The 27019-nt window shown below is 54.1% G+C and overlaps 1 protein-coding gene across 1 annotated transcript; it reads right to left on the bottom strand.

Annotated features, from left to right (window-relative positions):
• Window positions 1-1323: 1323 nt before the first annotated feature.
• Ldlrap1 (low density lipoprotein receptor adaptor protein 1) lies at window positions 1324-26818 on the bottom strand. Its single transcript, XM_041651785.1, has 9 exons — window positions 26666-26818; window positions 17878-18020; window positions 16727-16839; window positions 14906-15020; window positions 10130-10202; window positions 9741-9824; window positions 9077-9207; window positions 7542-7576; window positions 1324-6643 (listed from the first exon to the last, which is right to left on the bottom strand). Exons 1-9 carry the CDS (start codon window positions 26748-26750, stop codon window positions 6499-6501), a joined length of 924 nt encoding a protein of 307 aa, XP_041507719.1. The 5' UTR covers window positions 26751-26818; the 3' UTR covers window positions 1324-6498.
• Between the last annotated feature and the right edge of the window lie 201 nt (window positions 26819-27019).

Raw genomic sequence — 27019 nt, 5'->3', positions numbered from 1 at the left:
GGTGACTCAGTGTCTGGGTCTGACTACTACCCTCACAAGGACATCATGGCTGGGCACTCCTCTCATACAGCCTCCCTTCTGTCCTCTGTGATAGGCAGAAAAGTCTCCCAGCTCCTAGGGATGATGAACACTAGCCTGTCCCACACTGTCTGGTCTCTCCACTCAGGCCCCTGATACCTGTCTGAGGGTACCATGCAGCTTTCTCCACCCCACACCAGGTGCCCCAAGACCCCCTGGCCCAGAGCTGGGCTCTGCTAACCACACAGACATCCGAAGAGGACCGCCTAGACCTGTCCGTCTTCCGGCGGGGGTGACCTTTCTGTGTCCCTCCCAATCTGGATGCCGTCCGTTTCTGAGGACACGCTGACAGGAGTGGGAAAGGCGCCATAACAGAGAGAACGCGACACATAGTCACATCTGGCCTTCCTCTCAGACTAACCCTTTCCTGCCTGTGTCACTTCATCTCTCTGAGCTCTAATGACAGCCGCCCTTGATCAAATGCCCCCATCAGCCAACCATCAGATTTGAGATGCATCTCTCAGGCTGCATGCCCCTGTTCCGCTGAGTGACTCGAGCCAAGTACCTTCACCTCTCTGGGCCTCAGCTTCTTCTGTGAGATGGAAACAGTGCCCACTGCAGAGGGTGGGCCCGAGGGCAGGATCTCCACACTTACGTATGAGATGAGTTCCCATTCTACAGGTGAGAACACCAAGCCATTGATGGTTATAGAAACAACACAGAACAAGGGTAGAATAGACGAACCCAGAATCCTTTGGCTCCTAACTGGTTTTACCACAGTTGGTTTTGCTGAAGTCCCGGCTTTCCTGTGGACCATCAAATTCAGAAATCTGACTCACTTAGGATTGGCAGAGCCCAAACATTCCGATCTTCCCCAACTGGGAAGTGAGGGTTCTACCCCATGGAAACCAGGGGTGGGGGAATGGGTGGCAGTCTCTGGTTTTAAGACTTTGCACTTGAGGATCACAGTCTGGGGGTCTGGGCCTCCCTGCTTCAGCCGTCAGACTCAGTCCTCCCAGGAGCCACGTACTAAAGCCACAGAAAACAGAACAGCTGTAGCTGGCATAGTGGTGCGCATGCCCCTACCAGTCATCAGGAGGTAGGCAGGTGGTTCTCCCTGGCACTAAAAATCTAGCAAGGGCAGCAAAATGGCTCAGCAGATAAAAGTGCTTCTTGTGAAGTTCAATGGCATCACTTCAACCCCTGGACCCTACACAAAGGCAGAGAGAGACCACACTACAAAGTTGTTCCCTGACCCCCACACACGCATTGTGACACACTTGTGTCTGCACACATACCACACACTCAGATTCTAGAACCTTTATTTGAAAACACTTTGGAAAGCAAGATCTTTGGTCAGGATATAGCGTTAGACCCCAGTTTCAGCAACGTGGCCCAGGGAGGGTTGCAGGGCTGCTGGCTGGGAGCAATGAAGACAAAGGGCACCCTCAACCAGGGCCTGCAGGGGCGTCCGTGGGACCAGAACCTTGGTGACCAACAAACCGCTGGACTGCCCCTGACCTGGGGCTGCCCAGTTTCTCAGAAACTTAGACTGGGTCCACCCCCTTCTGCCATGGTTCAGCCACAGCCACATGGAGCCAGATAGTGCCTGGGCACCTGGCCATGGAGTGACTCAGACACAGCCTGAACATCAAAGCTACCAAGCCATCGAAGGTATCCCAACCTTCCTACTCCTTCTGAGGTCCAGGACACTCCCTTCACTCAGCAGCCCATCTGGCATTCCCTGCAACACCCCTCAATTCTCCAATGTCTCACTCGTGTAGGCCAGCATGACCCAGGACTGCTGGGAACCATACCCCTTGGACTATGAAGGATCAAGAGCAGAGGCCTTTCGTCACCCAGAGACAAGGCCAAGCTGGTGACCAGCAGACACGTGCAGACACAGTTGCCCAGCAGCATGACCTTGTGTCCCAGCCCACACCTGTCCTGGCTGGGAGCTCCCAGCTGCCCCAGCAATGCTGTGCTGGCATTTGGTCAAGGCTGTTCTTCTGAGCTGGCCTCAGGAGCTCCCAGCAAGCAAGGCCATGTTCTCAGAGCGTTCCAGTGACCTGCAGATACGGGGTTACTCCAGGACAGTGAACAGAGGATCTGGGTCTCAGGCCTGTAGAATCTCTATGGGCCTCAGTGCCTTCACCTCACATAGGCACCACTTAGTCACTACAGTGGCTCAAACCACGAACACTGTCAAGGGTTCCTTCCTTCCAGCCCTCTCGGACTCAGTGACCCTCCTGTGGTAAGTACTCTCAAGCTGGCAGAGTGGACGATGTCACCGGGGAAAAGATGGGGCCTATCTGCAGAATCCCGAGTTGGGCATGTCCAGAGCAGCAGCATGAGGGCCAACCAGCTAGAAAGTCAAGAGACTCCAGCCGATAGATCTATGTGGCTGGCACCTGCCAATACTGCCCGTGCGGTCAGGCCCACTGCTGGTGCTGCAGCACAAGTGTTGGGTTCAGACAGCCTGGGGTTCAAATCCCTGACTTAGCCTCTTCCTGAATGTGAGCCTCAAATCAGCTTGCATCTTTCCTGTACCCGACCTAAGAAGCGAGACTACATGGGATACCTCCCTACAGTTCACTGGTCAGACAGGCCCCAGAGATTCCACTGCATAAGACACACTTTGGCTATATAACACAGAAATCAAATTGAACTTTCCAAAAGCTCCCTCCTTGTTGACTAGCTCTCAGTACAGGAAGGAGCCATGCAAGTCACGGGGAGAAGGAAACCCAGCACTCAGCCCTGCATGCCACAACACCGGCCTACCATGCAGTGTGTCCACTGGTGCAGTAGCGGCATGAGGTTATGGGGATAACCAACCACTTGGGGATTTAGACCTGCTCAACAGGAAGGGATTCAGGCTGGTACCACAAACCTGGCCAAAAGCCCATGGTTATGGCAGTGACAGGCCCGGGGGGGAACCTACTACTATCACTTTGCTGAAGGACACAGCAACATGTCCTATACCACCTATGTTTATACCTATAGGTCAGGGTTGTCCTTAACCCTGGCTAGGTGGCTTCTCGACAGTGGCCAGGAGTTAATAAAGAGACTCAATGGGTCAAAGCTGAGACGGGGCCTGGTGGGTGCTCAGTCCTAAACAGGGCGGATTACAGAAGGGTTGACATAGACTGTTCTCACACCCTCCCCAAGGGGCACACTGCGGGGAAGGGAGCACACAGACCTTTAGGCACTGTGGGGGAGGGGAGAGCTGTGAAATGCTGTCCTTTACAGGACATGGACAACACATTCCAGAACTCTCTGCAGCTGTGGTTACCTGCACTAGAGCAAGCCAACGAGGCCAGCAAGCGCTTCACCGGGCAGGATAACTGGACTCAGGTTACAAAGCATTAAAGAGGAAAAGAAGATGCTGGAGTTGGGGGGGGGGGGGAGCAGAGGGAGCAAGGTACACAGGACCAAGATGATGCTTACGTGTATGAAACTGTCAAAGAATAAATGAAAGTTTCCGTTTTTTGTTTTTTTGTTTTTTACTTCTAAGACCACCTACCCCCCTCCTACTGTGCCAAGGCAGACTGATAATGCTGAGGTTGGGCACAAGGACCCTGACCGCTGCACAGGGGAAGATGGAGCAAGGCCAGGCTCAATCCTGTGTCCCAGGCACAGACGCTGAAAAAGCCCTCGTGAGGTTTAACTGTGATGGCTTCTGGAGAGCCAACCCAACGTCTACCCAGAGGAGCTGAAGGTCATGTCAAATTTGAAAGGTGGCTTTGTTCTTTCATTTTATCTGTTATGCATGAAAGAGCAGGCAGCTGGGCTCGGGATCTGTAATTTGAGACATCCGGAGACTAAAGGCGTTGGCCAAATTTAAACCGAAAGATGAGCTTGTTGAGTGTCTTTTCAAATTATGGGGCAAATAAGAAAGAATTCTTTAGTCTGCTCTGATCCACTTGGGCCTCGCAGGGAGTCTGCTCGTTGGCTGGCATCAGAAGGCTGCCCCTGGACACGAAATAGGACTATTGCATAAATGCCTGAGACCCCCACAAGCTACAGGAAGGAGCAGTGGCTGGGGAGTCCCCAGACACAAGGCCAAGGAACTTGAGGAATGCAGCCTTGCTGGAATGGTCACTGAAACTGGGCAGGAGTGTTGAGCACTTGGATCATAGCCAGCTCTTGGGAAATCCCTACATGACAGGATGAGGGTCAGGGATATGCGAAGGGGCTGTGGCCTCACCAGGTGCCCAAGACAGGGCCACCTTTCTAGCTAAGCTCGGAGCCCTCAGCAGTAGGAATTGAAGACATCTGGGCTCTCCATGACTTTTGTCATGACAGCCGGCACACAGGAAGTACTCTGTCCGAGTCCACTGGGACTTTACACATTCGATCCAAATGACCTCTTGCTCAGAGATAACCTGTGAGCTATCGGAGGCATGAGCTACCAATAACGTCATAGTGGACAACAGTCTCAAAATCCTGGGACACAGACATGGGAGATTGCTGTACCCTGCTTACAAACAGGAAAACCAAGGCTCAAGCAAGCAAGTAACTAACGCAGGGCCATAGCTGGACTTTGGGTTTCTAAAAATCACTGAACCCCTATCCTCCACCTCTGTCCCCATCACACAAAACCACACAAGCTGAATCCACATGTGTCAGGCTCATCCAAGGCACCGAGCTCAGGACCTGAACAGGAGTAACAGATAAGTCTGCAAGTCTGAGTCATGGGAGTTGTGGGACCGATACTGTCCCGGGAAGGGTGCACACGGGCACACCCACACCTCACACACTCATGTCTCAGGGGCTCAGAGTCTGGCTAGAAACACTGTCAGTGTCAACACATAGACCCTGTCACTCATCAGTACCCTGTCACACGGTGACAGCCACAAAGAAAGGAGCCCACTGGCTCATCAACGGGGATCCTGCCATCACCCTCCACTCTGGTGCTGCAAGGGCTGTGGCCTCCCCCAGGCTCTCGACAACTGCCTCTCATATCACCAAAGGGCAGGAGCTACGACACTGCCCCTTGTCACCAGCAATACCGAGTGGTGCTTTTACTCTTTTTAAAAAGGAAACATTTAACTGTTCTTCCTCAGACAGCCTTGCAGCAGTGGACAGCTTTTCAAGACCGCAGCACCACCCACACCATGGCAGCCCCTCATGCTCAGGACCCTGGAGCTGGCTGGGGAAAGGGAGCTACCCTGATTCTAAGGAGGGTTCCCCAAGTCCCTTCCCCAAGGCAAGGGTCTGACTCAGCCACTCAGTAAGTCTAAGTCATGCTGGTTGGTGTGTTTCTCCTGCTCTCACAAGCCCAGCCACTGGGGGCTCCTAGCCATGCAAAGATGCTTGTGGCTTGGCTGAGGTTCAGGATGCCAGAGCCATGGGAGCAGTGAGACTATGGACAGCTCACCACTGGACTGCTCGACCACCAGCTGGGTGCAGAGACCACTGGGGCTGCAGCATCAGGAAAGGACAACGAGATGCTTCTGGAGGATTCCATTTAACCCATGGAATTGACACACTTCAAAACACATCTTCCCGGAAGTCAGCAGCGTGGCAGCTAGCAGGGCAAGGAGGCCTGCGCCAGTGCTGTGTGGAAAGGCACCAGATGGTTTGTTATGAAACACATTTTGGTCAGAAAATAGCTGGGGCTTTTTGGTTCCTGGGAGGACAACAAAACTAGAGAGAAAGGAGGCGTGGGCTGTGAGAGGCCGGCAGCACAGACAGAAGCTTTGGTGTCAGACCTGGGTTCTATTCTCAACTCCAACCCCACCACATGTGTTGCCTCAGTTTCCTTATCTGTAAAATGGATGAGAAATATTCTGCCACAACCTAGTGTTAGGCTTTGGTATCATTCCACGGTTATGAGGAGGCAGAAGATGGGGACACACACAGGACACACAGACAAAACAGAAGAACAGGCCCAGCTTCGCCTGTTGGGGACGCCCTGAGAGCCACGCAGAGATGTTCCCCAGGTTACCATGAGACTCTGGGAGTCTGGGCAGCCGGTACACTAGGTCCTAGCACTATACAGACCACCTCAGGGACTGTGCCCTCTTGTGGAGGGAGGCAGGAGGCGAGCGCTTCTCCCACAGCACCATCGACGACCTCAAACCATGTCCACCTGTGAGAGTTAAAGTGCAGAGCTATGTGTCTTTGGTCAGGGGTTGCCTCTCAGAGCCCCGAAGAAGCTTCCCTGAAGGCCATGTCCCCTCCAGTGCACAAGGAACAGTAGGCTCTCACTGCCTGAGGAGTGAGTGCCCCGAGAAAAGGATCATGGAATGCTTTGGTCACAGGCCAGGAGGCCAGGCCCTGGCCTGCACACACCACGAGTGCCTGATGCAAACCTGGGAATTCCAGGCTCTTTCCACCGTCTCTCCCTGCCTGACTGCAGCTCTCCTCTGCAAGCTCTGCAGAGTGGCTGACGGCTCCTGGAGATGGCTGCCTGCTGCAGGTGGCTTCTGGTCCATCACATGTCAAGGCCAGCTGTGTCCTGCCAGTCCTAGGCCCTCAGAAGGTGAAGAGGTCATCTTGATCGATGCCGCTGCTGTCGGGCTTGTCCCAGTCAGTGGGCGATAAGCACTGTGCGTAGTGGATGTCCTGTGCTGACAGTCCAGTGTCCAGGACCTGAGGGTTCGTCCGTGACTGTGCCAGCCTGGAAGGCAGAGCTGTGTGAGCCAAGCAAGAGGTGGGAGGCTGGCAGGGGTTAAGCAACAGGGAGAGCCTGGCCAGCATGGGGACAGAAGGCCTGAAGGGACGTGAGTGGGAAAATAGCCAGACTCAAAGCTCAGCAGGGGAGCTAGTGCCCCCTGACAACAGGGTGCCAAAGAGGGTCAGTACCTGGCAACCCTGCCCTCAGGAGGGGTTCCTGGGCTGTGTGAACGCCTGGAGGGAAGCCTCTGACAGCACTGAGAAAAATGCAGAGTCCCAGGGCCACAGCTGTGCGCTGATGGATACAAGCTGCTGTGCTCGTGGGCAGAATCAGCAGACATGGGGCCGGCCTGGGATTATGCCACACAGAGGTTTGAGATTGCTAAAAAGGACCCGTGACAACTGAACATTCTGGAAAAGCAGATGAAACTGTTTTTCAAATGTGGGTGGAATTGGTCACTGAAGCAGGGAAGGTGGGGGAAAAGGCTGTTTCCTTGGGAAGGGTCTCACCTGCTGGTCAGTCCCTGGCTACAACAGGAGCTGGTAGGGAAATGGCAGGTGCTAACCCTAAGCAGGAAGCCTCTGAAGGGGCTGTATATCCAAAGGGGTGGAGGGAGGCCTGAGGGTCTAGACTCAGTACTAGGAACCCCAGTGGTCCAGTCCTCGCCAGCTGCCTTTATGACACGCTACAAAATGACAGGCTGAGCCTGCATTTTGACTGAACCCCAAAAGCATTCTCACATACGAGACATCCTACGTAATAAGTTCCCTGTCGCTGGAAGAACTCGAGAACGGCAGTGTAGATGGCTAGGGCACTCGAGTTCTCAGTCAGGACAGAGACCTGAGGGCAAAGCCAGGTCGCCCGAGGCCCACATCCCCAGCACAGGCCCTCAAAGTATTACCTTGAAAATGCTTCATCCAGGCCATCATCCAGCTCCTTAGAAACAAAGCAAGAAGTAAGAACTTCTGAGTGGTCCATGTTCCCCAAAAGAGCTCCAGGGACCCAGGAGGGGGTGCCTAGGGAAACTAGCGAAGGCAAGCATCATGCCCATGGACCCAAGGCTGGGGCGCAGGACAAGAAAAGGTGTGTCTCAGCTAGGCAGTAGTACCATATATCTTCAATCTTAGTACTTGGGAGGCGAATCTGAGTTCAAGGCCAGCCTGGTCTACAGAGCAAGTTCTAGGACAGCCAGGGCTACATAGAGAAACCCTGTCTCTGAACCCCCAATCCCACCCCATCCCTAAAAAAGAAAGAAAAGGAACAGGCATGTCTGAACCTTCCGTGACCCAGATAAGTCACAGAGAACCCTTGCCTGCACCTCCGTCGTGCCCAACGCCAGTCACAGTCCTGTGCTACTTCAGGATAACTGATGCTAGAACCTCTCAGCCTTAGGGGCTAAGTGCTATGTGAAACCCTCCAAAGCCTTTAGGACATATGACAAATGACAGCAACGGACAGGTACAAGGGATACCCAAGTTGTTCCCAACCGACAGGTGAGCTGACAATTGTCAGGAGTACCATCATGTGAAGAGATAAACTGGCCTGGTGGGACAGGCTTGGGGTGCCTGAGATACTTGGGAGGCTGAGGCAGGAGGATGCCATAGAAGGTCAGTGTCTTCCTTGAGGGAATTAAAATTAAAAAAAGACACAGAGAGGCAGGTAGATCTCTGAGTTCAAGGACAGCCCTGGGCTACAGAGTGAGTTCTAAGACTGCCAGGGCAACACAGAAAAACCTGTCTCAAAAAAAAAAATAAAATAAAAAAATACACAAAAAAACCACCACCACCACCACCCAAAAAAAAAAAGAAAAAGAAAGGAATGAGCTATGACAAGCACTGACGGCTTCTGCTGACGCTGGAGCGTGGTCCCATTGGTCATTCTCACGCACTGATATAAAGTGTCTCTAGGCACTGGAATACTTGGTGCTATTTCTGTAATAACAGTTTGAAGCCAACTACCTCCAAATGAAAATTGAAATTAACGGCCATTCAGGTTCCTCTGGGAGATGCGTGGAAGGTTAGCTCACCGCTGAGGGAGCGAAAAGGCTGACAGAGGTCAGGCACTGGCCATGAGTCCTGAGAGCCCGCAGCCTGGCTGCGAATTCAGACAACTGAGAAGGAGGGGTGCCAGGCACAAACCTGCTATGCCCAGAACAAGGGAGCCTTTGCTGACAGAGAGGGAACAGTACAGACACCCAGATTCAGACTGAGTATCGTGAGGAGATGGCCGTGCTGGGAACCAGGCCTGCTGGGGACACAACCTTGCGTTCAGAGAGGACATTGTTCAGCTACTCCACCCAGGGCCTGTTGGGCTGCGTCTGGTCCTTCCCATAAATCACGGAGCCAGGGCCTGGGTCTGGGAACCACTTCAGGCTTGTTCAGAGACCTGGCTAATGCTCACCAGATCCCAAAACCATGCAGGCCACAAACTACTCACCCAGACAACACTGTTGCTGCCCAAGACTTGAGGCCGCGCTGTCTCATCCAAGTTGTTGGTATTAGTGGTAACCGTGGATAACGGGGCCTTAGCCACCTCTTCCAAATCCAGCAGGTTCCCCGTGACAACCACTAGGGGGGAGGGGTCAGTTGGGGGCATCAGGAGGAGGATGAACATCATCTCTAGCCTCTTCCACACTCACATTCCGGTACCCTGGTACTATACCATTCCCAAGGAGCTCTGGGACTCTGGCCTGGTCCAGATGCAGGATGGACCTTGATCACATGGAGCCCCATTCTGACACCTTCCCCGACCCCCAGCTACAGGACAGTTGTCCACAGGTGAGACCCTGTGGCTCCTGAGGGTAGACCCTGGAGCCTGCATGTTCATAACATAAGTTTAAAAGTGCACCACGTGGCCAGGCAGGGGTGGCGCACACACCAGGTAGACTGGGATATCTAACAGGCTGCAAAGCAGACAGGTGTGCACACACACACATGTATACGTGTCTGCAGGGACATGCCTGGGTTAGTGTGTGCATCTGAACAGTACCCTCTTAGCTACCTACAAGGCATTGGTATTGCTGATGTAACAGAAGAAAAGGAAGCAGCAACAGGTCAGGAGGGAGCCCTGGATGGGAGACAAGCTCAGTGCCAAGACTCACAGCTTTTCAATGAGGGGGCGCTGTCACATCGGGTCCCTGAGACGTCTCCTCCTTCTTGGTTGGCTTTTTCCCTCTTCTCTTTCTCTGTGGGATCAAGGCACAACGTGCTGGGGCCCTTGTAGACACTGTCTCCATAAGCCCCCGGGGAGAATGAGGGCACTCAGGGCAGTATGAAAGCTCCCCCAGGAGAAAAGACACCTTCCAGACACTGAAACCCAAACACTCTGAAGAAGCCTCAGATGGGGAAACTGAGGCTTAGGGAGGTAAGACAACCTGTTCAGAGATCACAAGCCCAGCAGGGGACGGGGCTGGGGTCAATCAGGTCTGACTTCTGGCCTCTACCCGTCCCTTGTTCACATTACTCACAAAGCTCAGAAGGGAAGACTCACCTTCCTTGGACACCTGCCAAAACTCAAAGGCAACTTTGAAGGCCTGGGCTACAGTGAGGGTGACGGCTTGTGCCTGAAAAACAGGAAATGAGGGTGGGGATGGGTGCAGCGTCAGGCAGCAAAAGCAAGTATGAACTGGAGGGTTGGGGGCTCCCACCCCTTGACTGGCTCTGGAGGGCCGGAGGGGGGGGGGAGGAGGGAAGGGCCTAGCTCCTCCATTTCCCACAGCAGCCTGGGGCATAATGAAGCCACATGCTAGGATGGCAGTGGGGGCCAATGAGGCCCACCCCCAATGGCTGTTCACCTCTATTTTTTTCCTTCCTTTCAGGCATTTCTAAGCCAACTGTGAGAGCTACTTCTGGAACTCCCTCCTGGGTTAGCCGAGGATTCCCTACACTCACAGTCCTTGAGGGAATGGAAGCTGTGCTTGAGTGAGCTACAGGCAGAGAGATGGAGGCCACACTGTTCAGGGGTTACAGGGCATTGAGGGTGCCAACAGCTGATAACTGACATCCCAGCAAGGCAGGAGGTGGCAGAATCAAGATGTTAGTGATGGTAGGGAAGAAAAGCCATCCAGCACTGCAGCCAGCCTATGAGCAGCTGCCTTGGCTCCCACTTCACACGTCACCTCTCTCCCGTCACCAGCACAGGGCTCTACAGCCCTGCTCACCTCCCTCTGGAATCTGCTGATGGAAGAGCCCTAGCTCACATGCTTCCTTTACGAGCAAGAGTGGTACCACAGCTCAGACAGCGCCCTCAGGAGGCAGCGATGGCGTCACGGGTCCCAACCGTCACACAGACCTCCTACAACATCCTGCTACCCCAGTCCTGGAATAACCGGCCCGGAGCTTGGCGTGCAAGTCCCAGAGAAGAGAACCACACTCAACTGTAGAACAAGCTCAGGCTTAAGTAGCCTCCACCAGACAACTCGATTTAACTGAGAAATAAATTCGGGGCCACTGCCTTCAAAACTCCTTTAAAAAAATTTCAAAATCTCCAAACTGGCTGATCTGCGCCAATTAAACTTCACGAAGTATAAAAATCTCATTTGAATGTCTCCGTCATTTACATTTGTGATGGAAGTGAGGATGCTTTATGGTGGAACTTAAATATGGTAATTAAGTATGAAAGTCTTCACAGCTGTTTACAATTTAAGCTGTCACGTCTGAATCAAGTTTAATAGACCCAGTTACCACTGAGAATTGCCCATGAACTAAAAATATGGGCTAATTACCAGCCAAGTCAGACCACCATACTCTGGAGCAAGGGCTGGTCACCCATGCGGCAGGACTATGGAAACACCATTGCGTCTGCTTGCAGGAACCTGCGGACAGGGGTTTATGCTGTCTACGTAAATCTGGTTCATCTGTGCAAATTCCTGCTCCTGCGCCCTAGGGTCCTGGACAGTAAGTCATAATAAACATGTAACCTGAGCCGAGATCTGAAGTGATGCGTGCAAGTGCCTACAGGTCTGGGCTGGGCAGGCCTGGGGGGTGGCCTGCTTCCCCAGGGACCCCCAGCAGGATGAGTCACAGGAACACTCAGTGGGAAGACCTTCATCCCCCAGGCCACTGCACAGTCCTCCTGGGACTTCTGCTGGGAGGCTGTCTTATGATCCAGAAGCTTCCTCTTGGTCCAGCTGTCCATGTCCCTAAATCATTCCACCTAAGCAGGCTATATCAGTAGGTCACCCGGGCCAGGTACACAGCTCAGACTAAGTCTTGTGCTCACCATCAGCCCCGCCAGCGCTCACCTGGTTCCCATATTAACCTCTGCACAAAGATTTCTCCAGAACACCAAGGTCCACATGGAGGAAATAGCCCTGTCCCCTCTGCTCGACAGAACTGGGGTGTCCAGGCCTATGCCCACACGGGGAGTCCAGACTCCTCCTCCTCCACGTCTGATCACAGAGGCTGTTTGCTGAGCTGAGGCCTCTCACATGAGCATAGTGAACCACTTCTTTGCAGCGATCTTCTGATCATGCTCAAACAAGACCAGAAAAGGGAGCCCTTGGCTGCACTGTGGGGGACCCCAGGAGGAACCCCTTTCTCCAAGCTTCTCGCTTGGCCAGCAAGGAAAGGCGGAGACTCAGTGAGGGCCACATTTGCACCATGGGTCCTGTGGGCTGACCATGCCTGATGTTGAGTCTCCAGGCCCAGCACACCATATCAAGTTGTGCTGTGCACACTAGTCCCTAAGCCTGGCACACTCGTGTTCACCACTCTTTTCATCCTTTAAGTCTCCAGTCTCTGGGCATCTCCCTAACCTCCACCCTAGAGCCAAAGTCAGCCCTTCCCCCACAGACTTATGCAGGCTTGAATTGTAGGTTGCAGAGCCTTGTCCACAAACTGGAGACAGTTGACAGAAGGCGGAGCAGAGCCAAGGCCCCCAACTCATCCCTGCTTCTCCCTCAGATAATCAGGGAATCTCAGGCCAATTCAGGACAGCCTTCAGTGTTGACCCACCGAGCTATGGCTTTAGAGCCCAGCAAAGGTCCTGAAGGCCTGGGAGGAACCTATACCACCCCAGAGCAACTTGGAAACCCTGGGCGACAAAAACTGGAAATAGGTGAGAGACAGACCACAGCCAGGCACACAGATAAACAAGCAGCTGGGTGTCCAGCAAGAGCCATACCCTCCACCCACAAGGCTATACTAGCCACAGCCACGGGGTAGAGAGCCTCTGCTTTTCTCAGCAATGCCCTCTGACCTGGGGCAGGCTGTGTAGAGTCCTCTGGCCCAGGTCTCCTGAATGGCTGGGCCTGCTCCCTGTTCTGCACAGAACCCCATCCCAGAGAGAGCTGCTTCACGTGAGCATGCCCCTCCCACCAGTGCCCACACTGCAGTAATAACTTAGGGCCAGCAGTCCTGCCTGGTGTGGTCAGTGAGGAGGAAGAAGCAAACAGTGAGAACACAGTAACTTTGCAGTGTTAGGTCAAAGTGGCCCCAAAGTCTCCCGCCATCTGTGGGATCCAGGCTGTCACGGGAGAAGCCCTGAAGGACCCCAGCAGACTGGTAACATGGAGTCTGCAGGGAAATAAGGCATGCAGAGGAAATGGGGCCTTTGGAATGACCCTGGGGTCAATGAAGTGACCTCTGATATGTAAGCAGACCAGAGAAGGGCAGGGTTCACCATGGTTACACAGCACACTAGCTGCTCCCCTTCTCTGGGACGCCCTGAGCACAGCCTCATAGGAAGATTGGGGGAGGAAGGGTGTTGAGACGTGGAGATAAATCTGGATGATCCAGCAGACATTATCACCACAGGAACCCACAAGGGAGAGGCACCACAACAGCAGAGTAAGAACACACTGTGGTGGCTGGAATAGGAACGGTCCTCGTAGGCCCATATATTTGAATATATACCAGGAACTGGCACTATTGGAGAAGGATTAGAAGACTTTGGAGGTGTGGCCTTGTTGGGGAAAGTGTGTCACTGGGGTGGGCTTTGATGTTTCAAAAGCCCACACGAGGCCCAATGTTGTCAGGATGTAGCTCTCGACTGCTGCCCCAGTGTCTGCCTGCACGCTGCCATGCTCCTTGTCACAATGCCCTGACCCTCTGACCTGTAAGCCGGCCCCAGTTAAATGTTCCTTTTATAAGGGTTGCTTTGGTCACAATGTCTCTTCACAGTGACTAAGACAGACACGATACGGGAAGATGGCACGCGGGTGCCTCTGAAAACAAAGGATGCGTTCATGAGCATCTGTAGGTGGGCTGTGAATACTCAGGAGGTAGGAAAGCAAAGACAGGGCTCTTTCCTGGGCTGCTGAGGATGTAAGTCCTGGCCTATCCCAGCCTGCCGCTTCCCAGGACTGGATGAACCTGTGCTGTTTTGAGTCACTATGTTTGTATCATTTATTCCTGCTGCCCCAGAGACCGTGGAGTTCCTGATGTGTCCTTTGATGGAGAAGAAAAAGGTCTCATCTCCTTCCTCTGAGACCCAGGAGCCTGGGGATTAGGCTCTGAGCCGTAGGCAGATGTGGATGCTGAGCCAGCTGACACCAGGGGCCTCCTCACACTCAATCCTCAAAGGCCCCAGAAACCAAGGTGTCATCAACCAAGTCAGAACAGCTCCAGCTCCTCCCCATTCCCAGTACACGCTGAAGACCACCAAGATGCCTCCATCACTCAGCCCCAACAAATGTTGCCAGGGGTCAGGGACAGGAAGCCCTCAGCCTCTCGGATGTGCAGAGGAGAGGAACTGTGGGCTCTGAGCCTCACTTTGCACCTGGCTGGCTGTGCCATTATGAGCAAGACTGCTGGCTTCTGGGGTGTGCCTTATTGTAATTAAAAGGCTTAAAGAAAGGCAACAGAGACATTTCCACCTTACAGGGCTGCCCTGGAGACTAAACAAGAAAGCACTTTGAAGCCCAGCTCCAAAATGGGCACAGAGGGGGTTGCAAAGGAGCCATTTGCCTCTGCCCGACCCCAGGAAGCCCAGTCTAGAGAAGTCTCACTTTTACCTTGCACCGGGTCCCTCTGGCTTCCCATCTCCAAAAGCTAATCCCTACAAGGCCTGCACCCCAGACTGTACTAACAACAAGAGGGTCACAACCTCAAACCCGAGCAATAACAATCCCAAGAGGAATATGCCCAGGCACTTCCAGGGGACATGGGCTGCTCACTGCCCAAAGCCAGATGGTCCAGCCAGGCTGGCCGACTCCAACCCTCGCAGTGCCCTCTGGATTCTGACACCCACTTGGGATTCCTGGGGATTTCCTCCTGTTTTTAAGTCCCTGAGCCTGTCCCCTCTGGGCCTGGTGCCCCCACTGACCACTTTCCGCTTGGTGCAGAGGAAGGCGTGGCACTCCAGGCTCTCGCTGTGCTGGCTCTGGGCGATGTATGCGAACACCTTGTCGTGCATCTTGTCTGCGGTGCAGTAGGAGATCCTGGAAAGCAGGCGAGAAATGTCACTGGCCTGCACGGCACCTCATCACATCTGGATGTACAAATTCTGCTGGGTCTCAGAGACTCTACTGCCTGATCTCCACTGGGTAAGCCTCTGCAGATCTGGCCTTGCCAGGCAGGGGACATGGGGATAAGGAAGGAAGTCCCTTCCTCTTCTTTCCACCCTACACTGAGCCGCAGCCCTAAGAGGAACATCTGGACCCAACTGCACACCAGTCAGTGCACCAAGGGCCCTACAGAGTCTTTCTTGTTTAACCTCCGAGCCAGAGGTCTGTGATAGATGCTGCTGAGAGCCACAACCACGACCCTGAGGGGTCTGTATCAACTGGAAGGAGAAGCGAGACACTGCCCTGCCTACCACCGTCCTTCACCAACCAGACAATAGATCATACCCAGGACCATCTCCCTAGGGACCAGGACCAAGAGCAAATTGACCTGGAACTGTGGCTAGGGGTGGAGCTAGGGCTATGTGTGGATGATCTGCCCAGGAGCCCCCCGTGGGTGCAGAGGAGACTACCAGCTTCCTCTGCTGCAAACAGTGGCCTTTCAGATCTCTGCCCACAACCTCAGCTCCCCAGGTCTCTCACGTCTTATCTAACCCCTCCCTACCTCTGTTTATCCTGAGACTCACAGTTGGGGGAGGGGCTATTGTCTAGGGGTGCAGCTCAGCAGATTCACGCCTCACCAAAGCAGTCCCAACTTTCAGAACATTGTTTCAATAACATCACTGATAACCCCAGGAGGGAAGATGAGGGTGCCATTTTCCCAAGGGCTTTTTCTATCCTAGGCATCTGGATCCCTGCTAACTATTCCTTGCTTCTGGATAACATCAGCCAGATCCTGCAGGGAGCCACCTCTACCGGGAGGTCTTCCCAGGCTTCCCCGACACACCCCCTTCTCTGCCTTCTTGGGAAGCACTGTCTTCCCTTCCTTCCTTTCCAGACGGGAAGTGCTCAGAGGGCAGGGGCTGGCAGGCACTTAGAAGTGCTGGCTAAGAGAAGGCAGGTAGAATCTGGATGGTGGCTTACAGGCATCAGCGTGGGCCTCTGGAAGCACTCCAGCACACCTGTGCCTGCCACGCCCTGGCTCGGGACCTGGGCAGACAGATCTAAGAGAGACAGTTGGTGTCTTAATCCCAGTTCAGCCTCCACCTCATGGTACAGTCTTAAGCCACTCTCTCTCTCTCTGGGCCTCAAGTTTCCCCATAGTTAACATGGATTTGGGTTGCTTCTCCTATTTTGTACTCCTACCCCTGACCAGCTGAGAAGAGGTGGGGTAGCCTTGAAGCCCCCTAGGACAGAGAGGGAATACCTCCATTTCTGTTCCAGATCCTACATGACGCCTCTCAGGGACAATGAGTCAGACGCTCAGGGCTGAGCACTGTTCAAGGCAGAGAGAACAGGGAGCTTTCACAGGTGTGCGTCCCCAGCCTGACTCCCTGGCACATGACCAAGCACAGGCTCTGAGCCGGCTTCAGCCGGCTAGGGGACAGCAGTGCCCACCATCACAGCCTCCCTGTGAGCACTACATTAACAGCACAGGGAAGCAGGACCTGCCCCCAGCCCATTTTACCAATGAGGGAAACTGAGGTTCCCCAGACCCCACAAAGAAAGCTGTAGAGCCTAGATTCAGACAAGACAATCCAATCAACCCCTGAGCAGCAGGTGCCACTCCCTGCTGAGCATACCTGTAAATGGACACATTCTCAATGAGCTGGCTGGTGAGGCTGTCTGTCAGGATGATCCCCCGGGGCGACACCTTGAGAGTTACCTTCTGCAGTTTCTTCCCGCTCGCCTTGGCCTAGAGGCACACAGGGGTCAGAGGTGCCTGTCTGGTGGCCTGTACCTCACTGTTTCAAGGCCCCTCAGCTCAGACAACTGGCAGGTGCCACGGAGGAGGGGGGAATGGATGCTCAAACAGCACCCTTGTGCTGGCTAGCTTTTGTCATCTGGGAAGAGGGGGGAGACTCATCAGACTGGCCTGTTCACAAGTCTAGTGGGGGCATTTCCTTGACTGGTGAGTAATGTGGGAGGGCCCGGTCCCCTGGGAAGTGGTGTTACCCCGTGTAAAAGGTCCTGGATATAAGAAAGCCAGCTGAGCAAGCCATGAGGAACAAGCCAGTAAATTTCATTCCTCCAAGGTCTCTGCTTCAGTCCCTGCCTGGGTTTCCGCCCTGACTTCTCTCAGTGATGGCTGTGATGCAAGTTTAAGACAAACAAACCCTTTCCTAATTTTTGGTCAATGCTAAGCACACTACGACAAGTCTCCTGAGGCACAGACGGACAACCGCTGCCCACTAGCCTATTGCCCAGTGAGCACTGGCCTGATAGGAGGGGATCAATACCCCCTGTCCAGGAAGATGGGGACTCCCAGGGGAAGGGACTAGCCCAAGGACTGGGAAGAATTCAAGACAGATTGCCACAGGCCAGCACCACAACCTGGGGACCCAACTCCACCACATGCCAGGGCCTGAGCTACCCCAGAGAATAGACTTAAAGAGCTCACATCCTCTCGGAGGTAGAGGAAGGACACTTTGGTGGGCCAAGCAGTGACAACACGGTAAATGGGGAACAACTTCCTTCCCTCCTTGGAGCTAGTGAGTCACCAGGAGCCTGAGGTGGGGACTCCAGGCTAGAAACAGTCAAGGCCAGGGTAGCCTGCAGAGGATGCTAACTGACCCAGCAAATACAAAGGCAATCTTCACAAATGCCTGAGCTGGACACAGGAGACCCAATGTGTGCCAGGCTCAAGCATATGTTATACAGACCCCACCTGGAGACGGGGCAGCTGGGGCAGGAGAGCTGGCCCGGACTCCTGCTCTGCTGCCTGGACACTCACTGTGGCCACGATCCTCTTGACAGCAGCTGCAGACAGCTCCTCGCCCTTGGGCCGCTCCACCAGCGTCATGCCAAGGTACTTGAGGCTGAAAACCATGCCCTCCAGCAGTGTCTCCCGAGTGTCCGTCCAGTTCTCTGGCAACTCTAGCACAGGACAGACAGCCCTCAGTGTGCTGAGCAGGCCTGGCTCTCGCCACCCACCTTCTCAGCACACCTACAAAGGGCCCTGGGGTACCCCCATCCTTACTTTAGCTATTACCTCCCGGCCTACCCAAAACCTGGCCAGCTTCACATACACTGTCCCCGCCCACCCTTAGGAGCACGCACAACCTGTCACACACACTGCAGACAGCCACTCCAAAGTCCAGGAAGTTAAACCAAGTCACAGTCAGTCAGTCTAGAGTCGAGACTTGGCTATGCCATCTCATGAGCCCCAACTCAATGGCTGAGGGCAAATGGTCCCTCCTCCTCAATGAGTCCTCAGTATGACTCTTTAAGATGAGGACTACCACATCATGGTGGTTTGAAGGAAAATGGCTCCCAAAGGGAGTGGTGCTATTAGGAGGCGTGGTCTTGTTGAAGTAGGTGTGACCTTGTTAGAAGAAAGGTCACTATGGGGTGGGCTTTGAGGTCTCTTTCCTCAGTGTGACACTTAGTCTACTTCCTGTTGCCTGCAATCAACATGTAAGAGCTACCTCTCCAGCACCACGTCTGCCAGCATATCCCCTCCATGATGATAATGGACTGAACCTCAGAACTGTAAGTGAGCCCCAATTAAATGTTTTCTTTGTAAGAGTTGTTATTGTCCTGGGGTCTCTTCATAGCAATAGAAGACACACATTACAATTAAGGAAACTGAGGCTCAAGAATGGAAGGTATGGGCCAAAAGCCACCGCGATAAATACAGGCAGAGTCACCCACCAGCTGGTGCATCCCAGACCACATTTGCTTAAGAGATGGGCAGTCTGGGGATGAGGACCAGCAAAGATACAATGGCCCAAGGAAAGGGACTAGGGTTAGAGTTAAGTGATGTCACTGGCTCCATTGGGCTGCAGCCATGACACGTGGGAAGGGTCCTCCAAGATGTCTTGGCCATCACTAACGTCAGAAAGGAGGACGGATGAGTGGAGTGAAAGCCAGGGCAGGGGAGAGTTGGGAAGGGGCCCACCTGGTCCCTGTGAAGGAAAGAGTGCTGAGGTAAAGGGAGTGCAGACCCCAGGGAAGGTTTGCCCATTCCTCAGTTCCTCCTTAGAGCTGAGGTTAAGGGCACCCATCACACAGTGGGAAATGGGGCCAAGCTTACTTAAGACAGTGAGGTCACTGGGGATGCGTGCACAGCCCTGTTAGGGCCCCTCCTGTCACCCCATGCCCCTGACCCCTCTAGACTCCCTGTTACTTTCTCGGGCCATGTCCCAGAGCCTTGAGTTCCAGTGACGCTATCACTTCGTTCCATGGCTCATGGCTTGGGATCTGTGTTGAGCAAGAAGCTGCCTCTCACTGTAGGTGGAAATGCTGTCTCTCACTGTGGGTGGGAACAGGAAGGGACCTGCAAGTATGACCCCTTCTCTCAGACCCAGGTGACTCTGACTTGTGAGGACACACAACTGGTACTCATCTTTTGAGTGTAAAGATGTCCTAAATACCCTCAGCTCCAGCTATGTTTGACACGATGCCCTGCAGGCCTCCTAAGCCCCAACTAAGACGACCCTAAAGTCCAACAGGACGTCCCATCCATTAGGTCCTCCAGAAGGAAGCAGAGTCCCCATGGTATCCCCAGTCCTGGGTCAGGCAATGAGGACGCCAGAACAACTCCCTGCTCTGGAGGATACCAAGGCTGGCGGCCCTATTCCCAGCATGAGCACGGTGCGGCCACTTCATTAGGCACAGTGGCCTTGAAGGTCTTTCATATCCATTCTACAGCAGAGGAACAGGCGGAGGAACTGGAGTTCGAAGGACTTGCCCCAAGGAAAACTGCCTTCAGTTTAGTCAAAGGACTTCACAGGCCTGGATACCCAGCCCACCATTTCCAACCTGAGATGCTAGCACAGTCAACGCAGGCTAATAGTTGCTAATAGTCAGCAGTGCTTCCCTGTTTCTCAACTATGGCCTCAGGCAGGCAAAACTAATCAATCAGGGGTGACCTCTTCTCATTATACATCCGTGCCTTAAGGCACACATCCTTCCCCTATCTCTGGGTCCCACTCTCCCATTTCCTCTGCCTCAGCCCTTCCCTGGCTCAGGTCCAAAGCCACTTCCGCTCACTTCATTCCAAAGGGCCAAAGCTTGCCAAGGTCACTGGTGTTCTCTTTGCTGTCAAAACATTCTCTCCTCCTTGACCCCAAATGCTTGACATTTTTCTGCTTTCCTCCTTCCCCTGACCTGACCCTTCTCTCTAGTACTGCTTGCCAGCTTCTACACTGGCTACCAGACCCAGCCTCAGAGACCCTCTGCCCAGGCCTGTAGCTTAACAGCTGACCCAACTGAAGCCCAGAGAGGTGCAGGGCCTATTCAAGATGACACAGTGAGTCAGAGAGAGGAGGTGCCCGCAGTGACAGCTGGGCTGTTTGAAAGCAGCATCCCCCAACCTCCCAACACATCTCCCTACACAAGCTCCCGCCACACTGCAACATCTACTCTCTCAATATCCAAAATGCTCTTTCCAAACAAGGCATGGCAGTACCCACCTGCAATCCCAGGAAGAGGCAGGATTCTAAATTAGAGGCTAGCCTAGAACACACCTTGAGATTGTGTAGAAGAAACAAACCTTTAATCCCAGCACTCAGGAAGCTGAGGCAGGCAAATCTCTGTGGATTTGGGGCCAGCCTGGTCTACGTTGCTAGAGCTACACAGTGATCCACACATTCACCGTCTCCCAGGGCACCTAATCAGAGGCAGGCAAGCCAGCCCAGTGGCTAAGAGTGAGGGCCTTCGTTTGATACTCTGAATGACCCTGAGTGAGAGCTCTATTTCCTCATCTCTAAAATGGGGGAAAGGAGTTTGGGGTGTTGTTTAGTTGGTGGAATGCTTGCTTCGCATGCACGACGTCCTGGTTTCCATCCCCAGTACCCCACAAACCAGGTATAGTGGAGCATACCCATAATGCTGGCACTGGGAAGTAGAGGCAGGAGCATCAGAAGTTAGAGATTATCCCCGGCTACACAGCCGGTTAGAGGCCAGCCTGGCGTACACAAGACTGTCTCAGAAAAGAAAACAATAAATAAAGACGAAATGGGGGCTGAGATGACTCAGCGGTTGGGCGCACTGCGGGGCGGGTTTGGTTAGAAAGCTCACACACGCTGCTAAGTCCAGCCTGAGGGGGACATCATAGGCTGGCCTCTGCAGGAACCTGCACTCATGTTCATACACACATATGCACACTATTAAAAAATAAAAATACTTAAGAAATAAAGGGTGGCTGTGGTGGCACATGCCCCCAATCCCAATAGGTGGATCTCTGCGGGTTCGAGGACAGCCTGGTCTGTCTACATAATGAGCTCCAAGCCAGCTAGGGCTACATAGCGAGACTGTCTCAAAATCAGGATAAAATAGAGAAAGCAACTGCACTAGGCTCACAGGGCTGTTCAGAGCTGTGGGTAAGATAATGAGATATGGCGGACAAAGGTGCAGGCTGAGGGCCAGGTCCAGGGGCAGGTATCTGCAGGCTTGCTCAATCCTGGCTATGGCTGTTGCCTTGAGCAGGGCTCTGCTTTCACACAGCAGCTGCCTGTCTCTCTTCAAAGGACCTGTCCTCAGGTCTGCTCCCCAGGCTGTGGTGCTGGAAGGGCCCCTGCCCTGAGCGCTTCTCCCATCGCCTCTGCCTGCCTATCCTTGCAGGCCAGCCTCCTCGCCTGCGCTTCTGGACACGTGACGTGCTCTTTACTGAGGTTCTTCGAGGCCTCTGGCACCCACAACTTCCCCATGAAAGAGCATTGAGACAAACAGACAGACCAGTATGGTTTCCAACCACCAGACACCACATACAGCAAGGAGCCAGAGCCGCACCCCTTCTCAAGCAGAGCTCCCAGAGGCCCCTGGGCAAATACAGGCCTGTGCCTTACTCCAGTCCGAGTTATTTTCAGCCCTGTGGTGGGTAATGACTACGCTATTTTCATTTTATGATTTTACAGATGGCCTGCTATGGGAGTTAGCTCGGGACAGGACCGCAAGTCCAGGCTAGCTTCAGCTCCCACCACATGCTGCTTCCTGGTAAGGGCCCCAAGAAGGGTTAGGGCTACTTGGGCGTTCTGCCCTGACCCCCATAGCTGGGACCTGGCTGGGTGGTGTCTGAACACCACAGTTGCAGCCAACCCACAGGTACAGTGAAGACAAGCCTCTGCCCAGGGACCCAGTCTGGTTCCCAAGCCTGGTGAGGGTGACTTGGGAGTAGGAAGGATGTCCTAGGAGGGGACCTAAACTCTGCCCTGCAGGAACATGACAACCTTCGACAAACCCAGTGGGTCTTTCAGGACTTTCAGGGCAAAAGTTTCAGAATGTGAACAGACTAAGAACCAGGCATTGTGGCAGTGCACCCTTTAATCCAGCACTCAGGAGGCAGAGGCAGGTAGATGCGAGTTGAGGCCAGCCTGGTCTACGGAGGAGGTTCCAGGACAGTCAGGACTTCACAGAGAAACCCTGTCTCAAAATAAAACTAAAACAAAACAAAGACTAAGCCAATTTCAAAAACTAAAACCACTGAGATCATTCTCAAAGGTGAATAATGAAGTGATGGCTACCTCAGTCAGAGCTCCCTCCTACCTACACTAGAAGAAAAAATAAGGGCAACGAAAGGCTCGTCAGTCCCTCAACCTTCCTGCGCCTCAGTTTCTTTACTTGGAAACAGGTAACAGTACCCACTCCATGGGGCTGTCATGAGGCCAGATGAGCTCCCACGTGACCCTGCTGAAACCACACCTGGAGCCCTGTGAGAACCAGCCACTGCCACCGCCACCCATCAGGTGCAAAGAGCTTCCACGCACCTGTGACAGCTTACTGCGTTTTATGAGATCAGTATGTCACAGCGCCACAGGCAAGAAATACAAATCCTAAGTGACAACCCGGAGACTCGGGTCCCACACCCCATCCTGCAACCACCAAGCCCCTCCAATGCAAGGCAGGGGTGACTGACACATGCCTCGGCACCCAAAGAGAGTGTCTGACCTCTGTCAACAGTGGGTGACCTGTCTCCTCAAACATCCTGCCCCTCCCTCAGAAATCAGATTACGAGGAGCCTCCAGTTCAATGTCCCTCAGACCTGCTAGTCCACTAGCTAAATCCCCTTTCCACGTCCCTCCCTGGACTCACCTGGATTTTCCAGGCCAGCTTCTTAAGAGAGGTGGCTGCTAGGACCTACTACTCTGATCCCCTCTACGAACACCACTTTCTGACACCAGACGCCAGCGCCTGCCACTCTGCCTACAGCCTGGCTGTTAGTGGTACCCAGCGCCTGGGGTGCCTCACAAACTGGAGGGCCCTGGTCTCCATCTGCAAGATCCTCCTGTCACGAATCCAATGGGTCTTGCTCAAGCCATTGCCATTCAGAACCAAGACAGCATAGCGCTAATTCTACTTCGAGGGACCTCGGAATTAAGGCCCAGGGGCTGCCCCTCCGTCCACTATGGGGGCTGATTTACCATCTCAGCTATCCTCACCATACTTCCTGGGAAATCCTCCCAGAGAATCTGCACTTGGACCCATGTCTCAGCGGCTACGGCTAGAATAACACAATCTCCACCCTATCTGAAAAAGCTGCCCCTCTATTGTTTTATCTTTTTTCTAGCATTCTGTTCTAGCCTCACTGACTATCTGCGGCCTTCTCCCTCTGTCTCTTCCTCCGCCAGAAGTGAGAACCATCACAGTACACACCACCAGGAGACACACTCAGACCCACTGTGCCCTACTGTTGTCACATTCTGGTTTGGTTTGGTTTGGTTTTTTTGAGACAAGTTCTCTCCATTATGTGGCTCTGGCTGTCCTGCAATTGGCTTATAAACTAGGCTGTCCTGGAACTCAGAGATCCACTTGCCTCTGCCTCCCCAGTGCTGGGGTTAAGGTGTGGATTAAAGAACTATGCCCAGCAGTATTTAGAATCCTATACAGAAATATGAATAGGCCCCATAGAGAGTCATGAATTACCTTTACTGGAACAGACACCTTATTTATTTTTTTTTTATCATTTGCTTTGGGTTCTCTGACAGGCTAGCACTACCCATACAGGAATCTGAGGGTCAAAGTGACCCCAGGACCTTTAGGAAGCCACTGAGCTGGGGAAGAGATCCTGATTCTGGGTCAGGTGCTGAGATATGATCTTTATGGTTCCCAGAGAGAAGGAGAAAGTGGCCCTGAGAAGGAGGGAATCCTCTTTCCAGGTCAGGCGGTGGCTCTGCCCTCTGAGCTTTTTTCTTTTCTTTTTTTCCCCCCACACTTAGTAGGCATGTGGGGGAGAGAAGCCCATGTACCAGGGTGCACGTGTGGAGGTCAGAGGGCAACCTTTGGCAATCAGTTTTCTCCTCCCACCACCAGGGGCCCAGGGATTGAACGTGGGTCCTCAGGCTTGAGAGCAAGTTCCTTTTCCCATCCAACAGGCTCTGGCCTTTGATCATGAAAGCTAGACCCAAGGACTGGCTGAGTAGGTCCCAACCTCTCACGTAGGTCCCCTCTAACCTATGTCCACACTGGTCCTGGGGGCAGCCAGCCAAACCCAGAGTGGGGCTCCCTAGCTCCCCAACAGCCAGAAAAACCCAAAGCATGTGACTAAAATCCCAGGGCTGAGGAAGCTCTGCCTCTCCGTGCCTGGAGCTGTGGGTGGACTTCCCTGTCCGTTATCTCTAAAATGGGTCTGAAGATAAGCAAGCTTTGACACCTCCCAGGAGCTAATGACCTAACAGAAGTCACAAACACCAGACACAAAAGCAGGAGCTGCCTTCATCAAAACCACCCCCAGGTAAGTAAAACACAGACACTCCCACAAGAGTCCCAGGCAAGTAATACTCTTCTTGGTAAACTAAGATTATGAATTTGACACTTAACCAAAGACAGGCCAGGCTTCTGAGGAGCTCATTCTAAGTACAGAGCTTTGAGAGGTGCAGGGAGGGGAGAAGAGAGAGCTCAGAGTCCCTCCAGGGTCCAGACAGGCTGCCACTCCCAACTCAGTCAGAGCTGGCCAAAGCGGGTTAAGAACTAGGTTTAGCCAGGAGGACAAGGAATGGTGATGTGTACCTTTAATCCCAGCACTGGGGGGTGGCAGAGGCACAAAGCCCACCTGGTCTACACAGCAAGTTCCAGGCCAGCCTGGACTACAACCTGGGAAAATACACTAGCACCAGTTTAACTAACGTCTAGCCCAGGCTGGACTCACTCTTTGGCACAGCATGACAGTGTACTTCTGATTCCCCCCACCCCCACCCCTGCGCAAGCCCCTCTCTCCCCGCCCCAGGATTCCACCTCCCTAAGGCTGGGATTACAGACTAGAGCCGCTACCAAACAATCTGTGAAGTGCTGACGACAGAACCAAGAATTTAGGATCAAAGACTTCCTGAAAGCTAGGCAAGCACCTACACACCACACACATCCCCAGCCCCAGGGGGATCTTATCCCCACTTTGCATGCTGGGAAACCAAAATCATCAAGACGGAGTAAGTGATCTCTGCCTTAGAGTGGAGATGACAGGGAAACCTCGCCATCCAAAATGCACCCTGGTCCTCCACATTCATCTCTGCTTCCTGGCTCCCTCCTCTTCGGACCTCCTCCTCACCCACCCTTCTTCCCCTTGTCCCAGGAGAAAACCACAGGGTTCATCCACTGGAAGGGAAGGTCACGTTCAAAAGTCCTGGTCACATCCCACGAATTTTTGAAGGGCTATTTTGGGAGTCAGCAAGTGTGGAAGATGGTACATGCCCTGCCCCAGGGGCCCCTGACCCCACCCCCACCAGCAGGCACCAGCACACATTCCCAATGCCAGTCAGGGCTAGGAGGAACCCACAGCTGGAACACCACAGTGGGAGAGAGGAGGGGCAGGGCGGGCTCCCTAGGCCCAGACACGCTGGCGCTCCAGGGACCAGGGAACTCGGGCTCCCCTGGTGGAGCCAGGCAAGGCAAGGTGCTGGCAAGAAGCTGGGAGCGGAGGGAGGGGTACTGCCAGTGAACCCCAGGTGGGTGGCAGGTGAGACTATGCCGGAGTCCAGGCGCCTAGGCTTCATATCTAGAAGGAAAGGCTCGGGTGATCCCCTATAAACGACTCCCCAAAAGGGAGGGACCTGAGCTAGGTTTCTCAGGCCTCAGGGGAGGGTGCCAGGTGACGGCTCCCAGAGAGTAACCCGAGAGGTGACTGGGGAAGGCTCCTCTCCGCTCTTCCAGACACCCGGGAGAAGTGGCAGCTAGTCACAGTCTGCCTTTTGCCTAGGTACCCAGGGACTTGGGCAGCCCCCAAGGGAAGGTACGAGGGAAAACAGGGTTTGAAAATAGCTTGGACGCCAGCCTCGCCACCTGAACGCGTCCAGAGGGGAGGGCGAGAGGACCTCGGGTGGCACCGGGCTGAGCTCGCTCCTCAGAGCCGAGACCTGCGGGTCATCTAGAGGCGACCCCGTGGGTTGGGCTGGAACGGGTGGAGAGGCTCTAGGAGTCCTCACCGCGCCTCACCTGGGGACCCGGAGTTCAGCCCGTTCCCCGCCGACCCTCCCCAGACGCAGCCGGACATGATCCCCGGGGCCCGGCCGCTCGGGTCGGGACGAGGCCGCCCGGTCCACCTTGGCCCCGAGCTCCGCGGAGGCCCGACCCGGGGCACACACACTCACTGCGGTGCCGGCCGCCCACCCAGCTCTGCTTGGCCAGACTGGGGCTCCGGATCAGCGCGCGCCCCGCCGACTTGAGCGCGTCCATGGCCCGCTCCGGTCACCACCGCCGCCGCCGCCAAAACTCCTCCAGGAAAACTTTCCGCCGGGCCAGGCGGCGCGCGCCCGCCGCGCTCCTCCCCCGCCCTCCCCGCGACGTCCGGGGGCGGGGCCACAGAGGCTACGCCCATGGCCACGCCCCAGACACGCTCCCAGAGTGCGACCCCGCCCCTCCCCGCCCAACACAGACTCGGCGCAGCAAGTAGCGCGTTCCGAAGCGCTGCACCCTACGAGGCTCCCAGCTCCGCTCCCTTCCTC

The sequence above is a fragment of the Microtus oregoni genome, unplaced genomic scaffold, assembly GCF_018167655.1.
Source record: "Microtus oregoni isolate MIOR12 unplaced genomic scaffold, Mior012 000005F_ref0000423, whole genome shotgun sequence".
NCBI lineage: Eukaryota > Metazoa > Chordata > Mammalia > Rodentia > Cricetidae > Microtus > Microtus oregoni.
This window is presented reverse-complemented; position numbering and strand designations above follow the sequence as displayed.

Coding starts and splice junctions, on each gene's coding strand:
- Ldlrap1 (XM_041651785.1), bottom strand. CDS start 26,750: ATGGACGCGCTCAAGTCGGCGGGGCGCGCGCTGATCCGGAGCCCCAGT. Junction 18,021..26,665: donor GGTGGGCGGCCGGCACCGCA/GTGAGTGTGTGT, acceptor GTCCTGTGCTAG/AGTTGCCAGAGAACTGGACG. Junction 6,644..7,541: donor CTGGATGAAGCATTTTCAAG/GTAATACTTTGA, acceptor TCTGCCTTCCAG/GCTGGCACAGTCACGGACGA.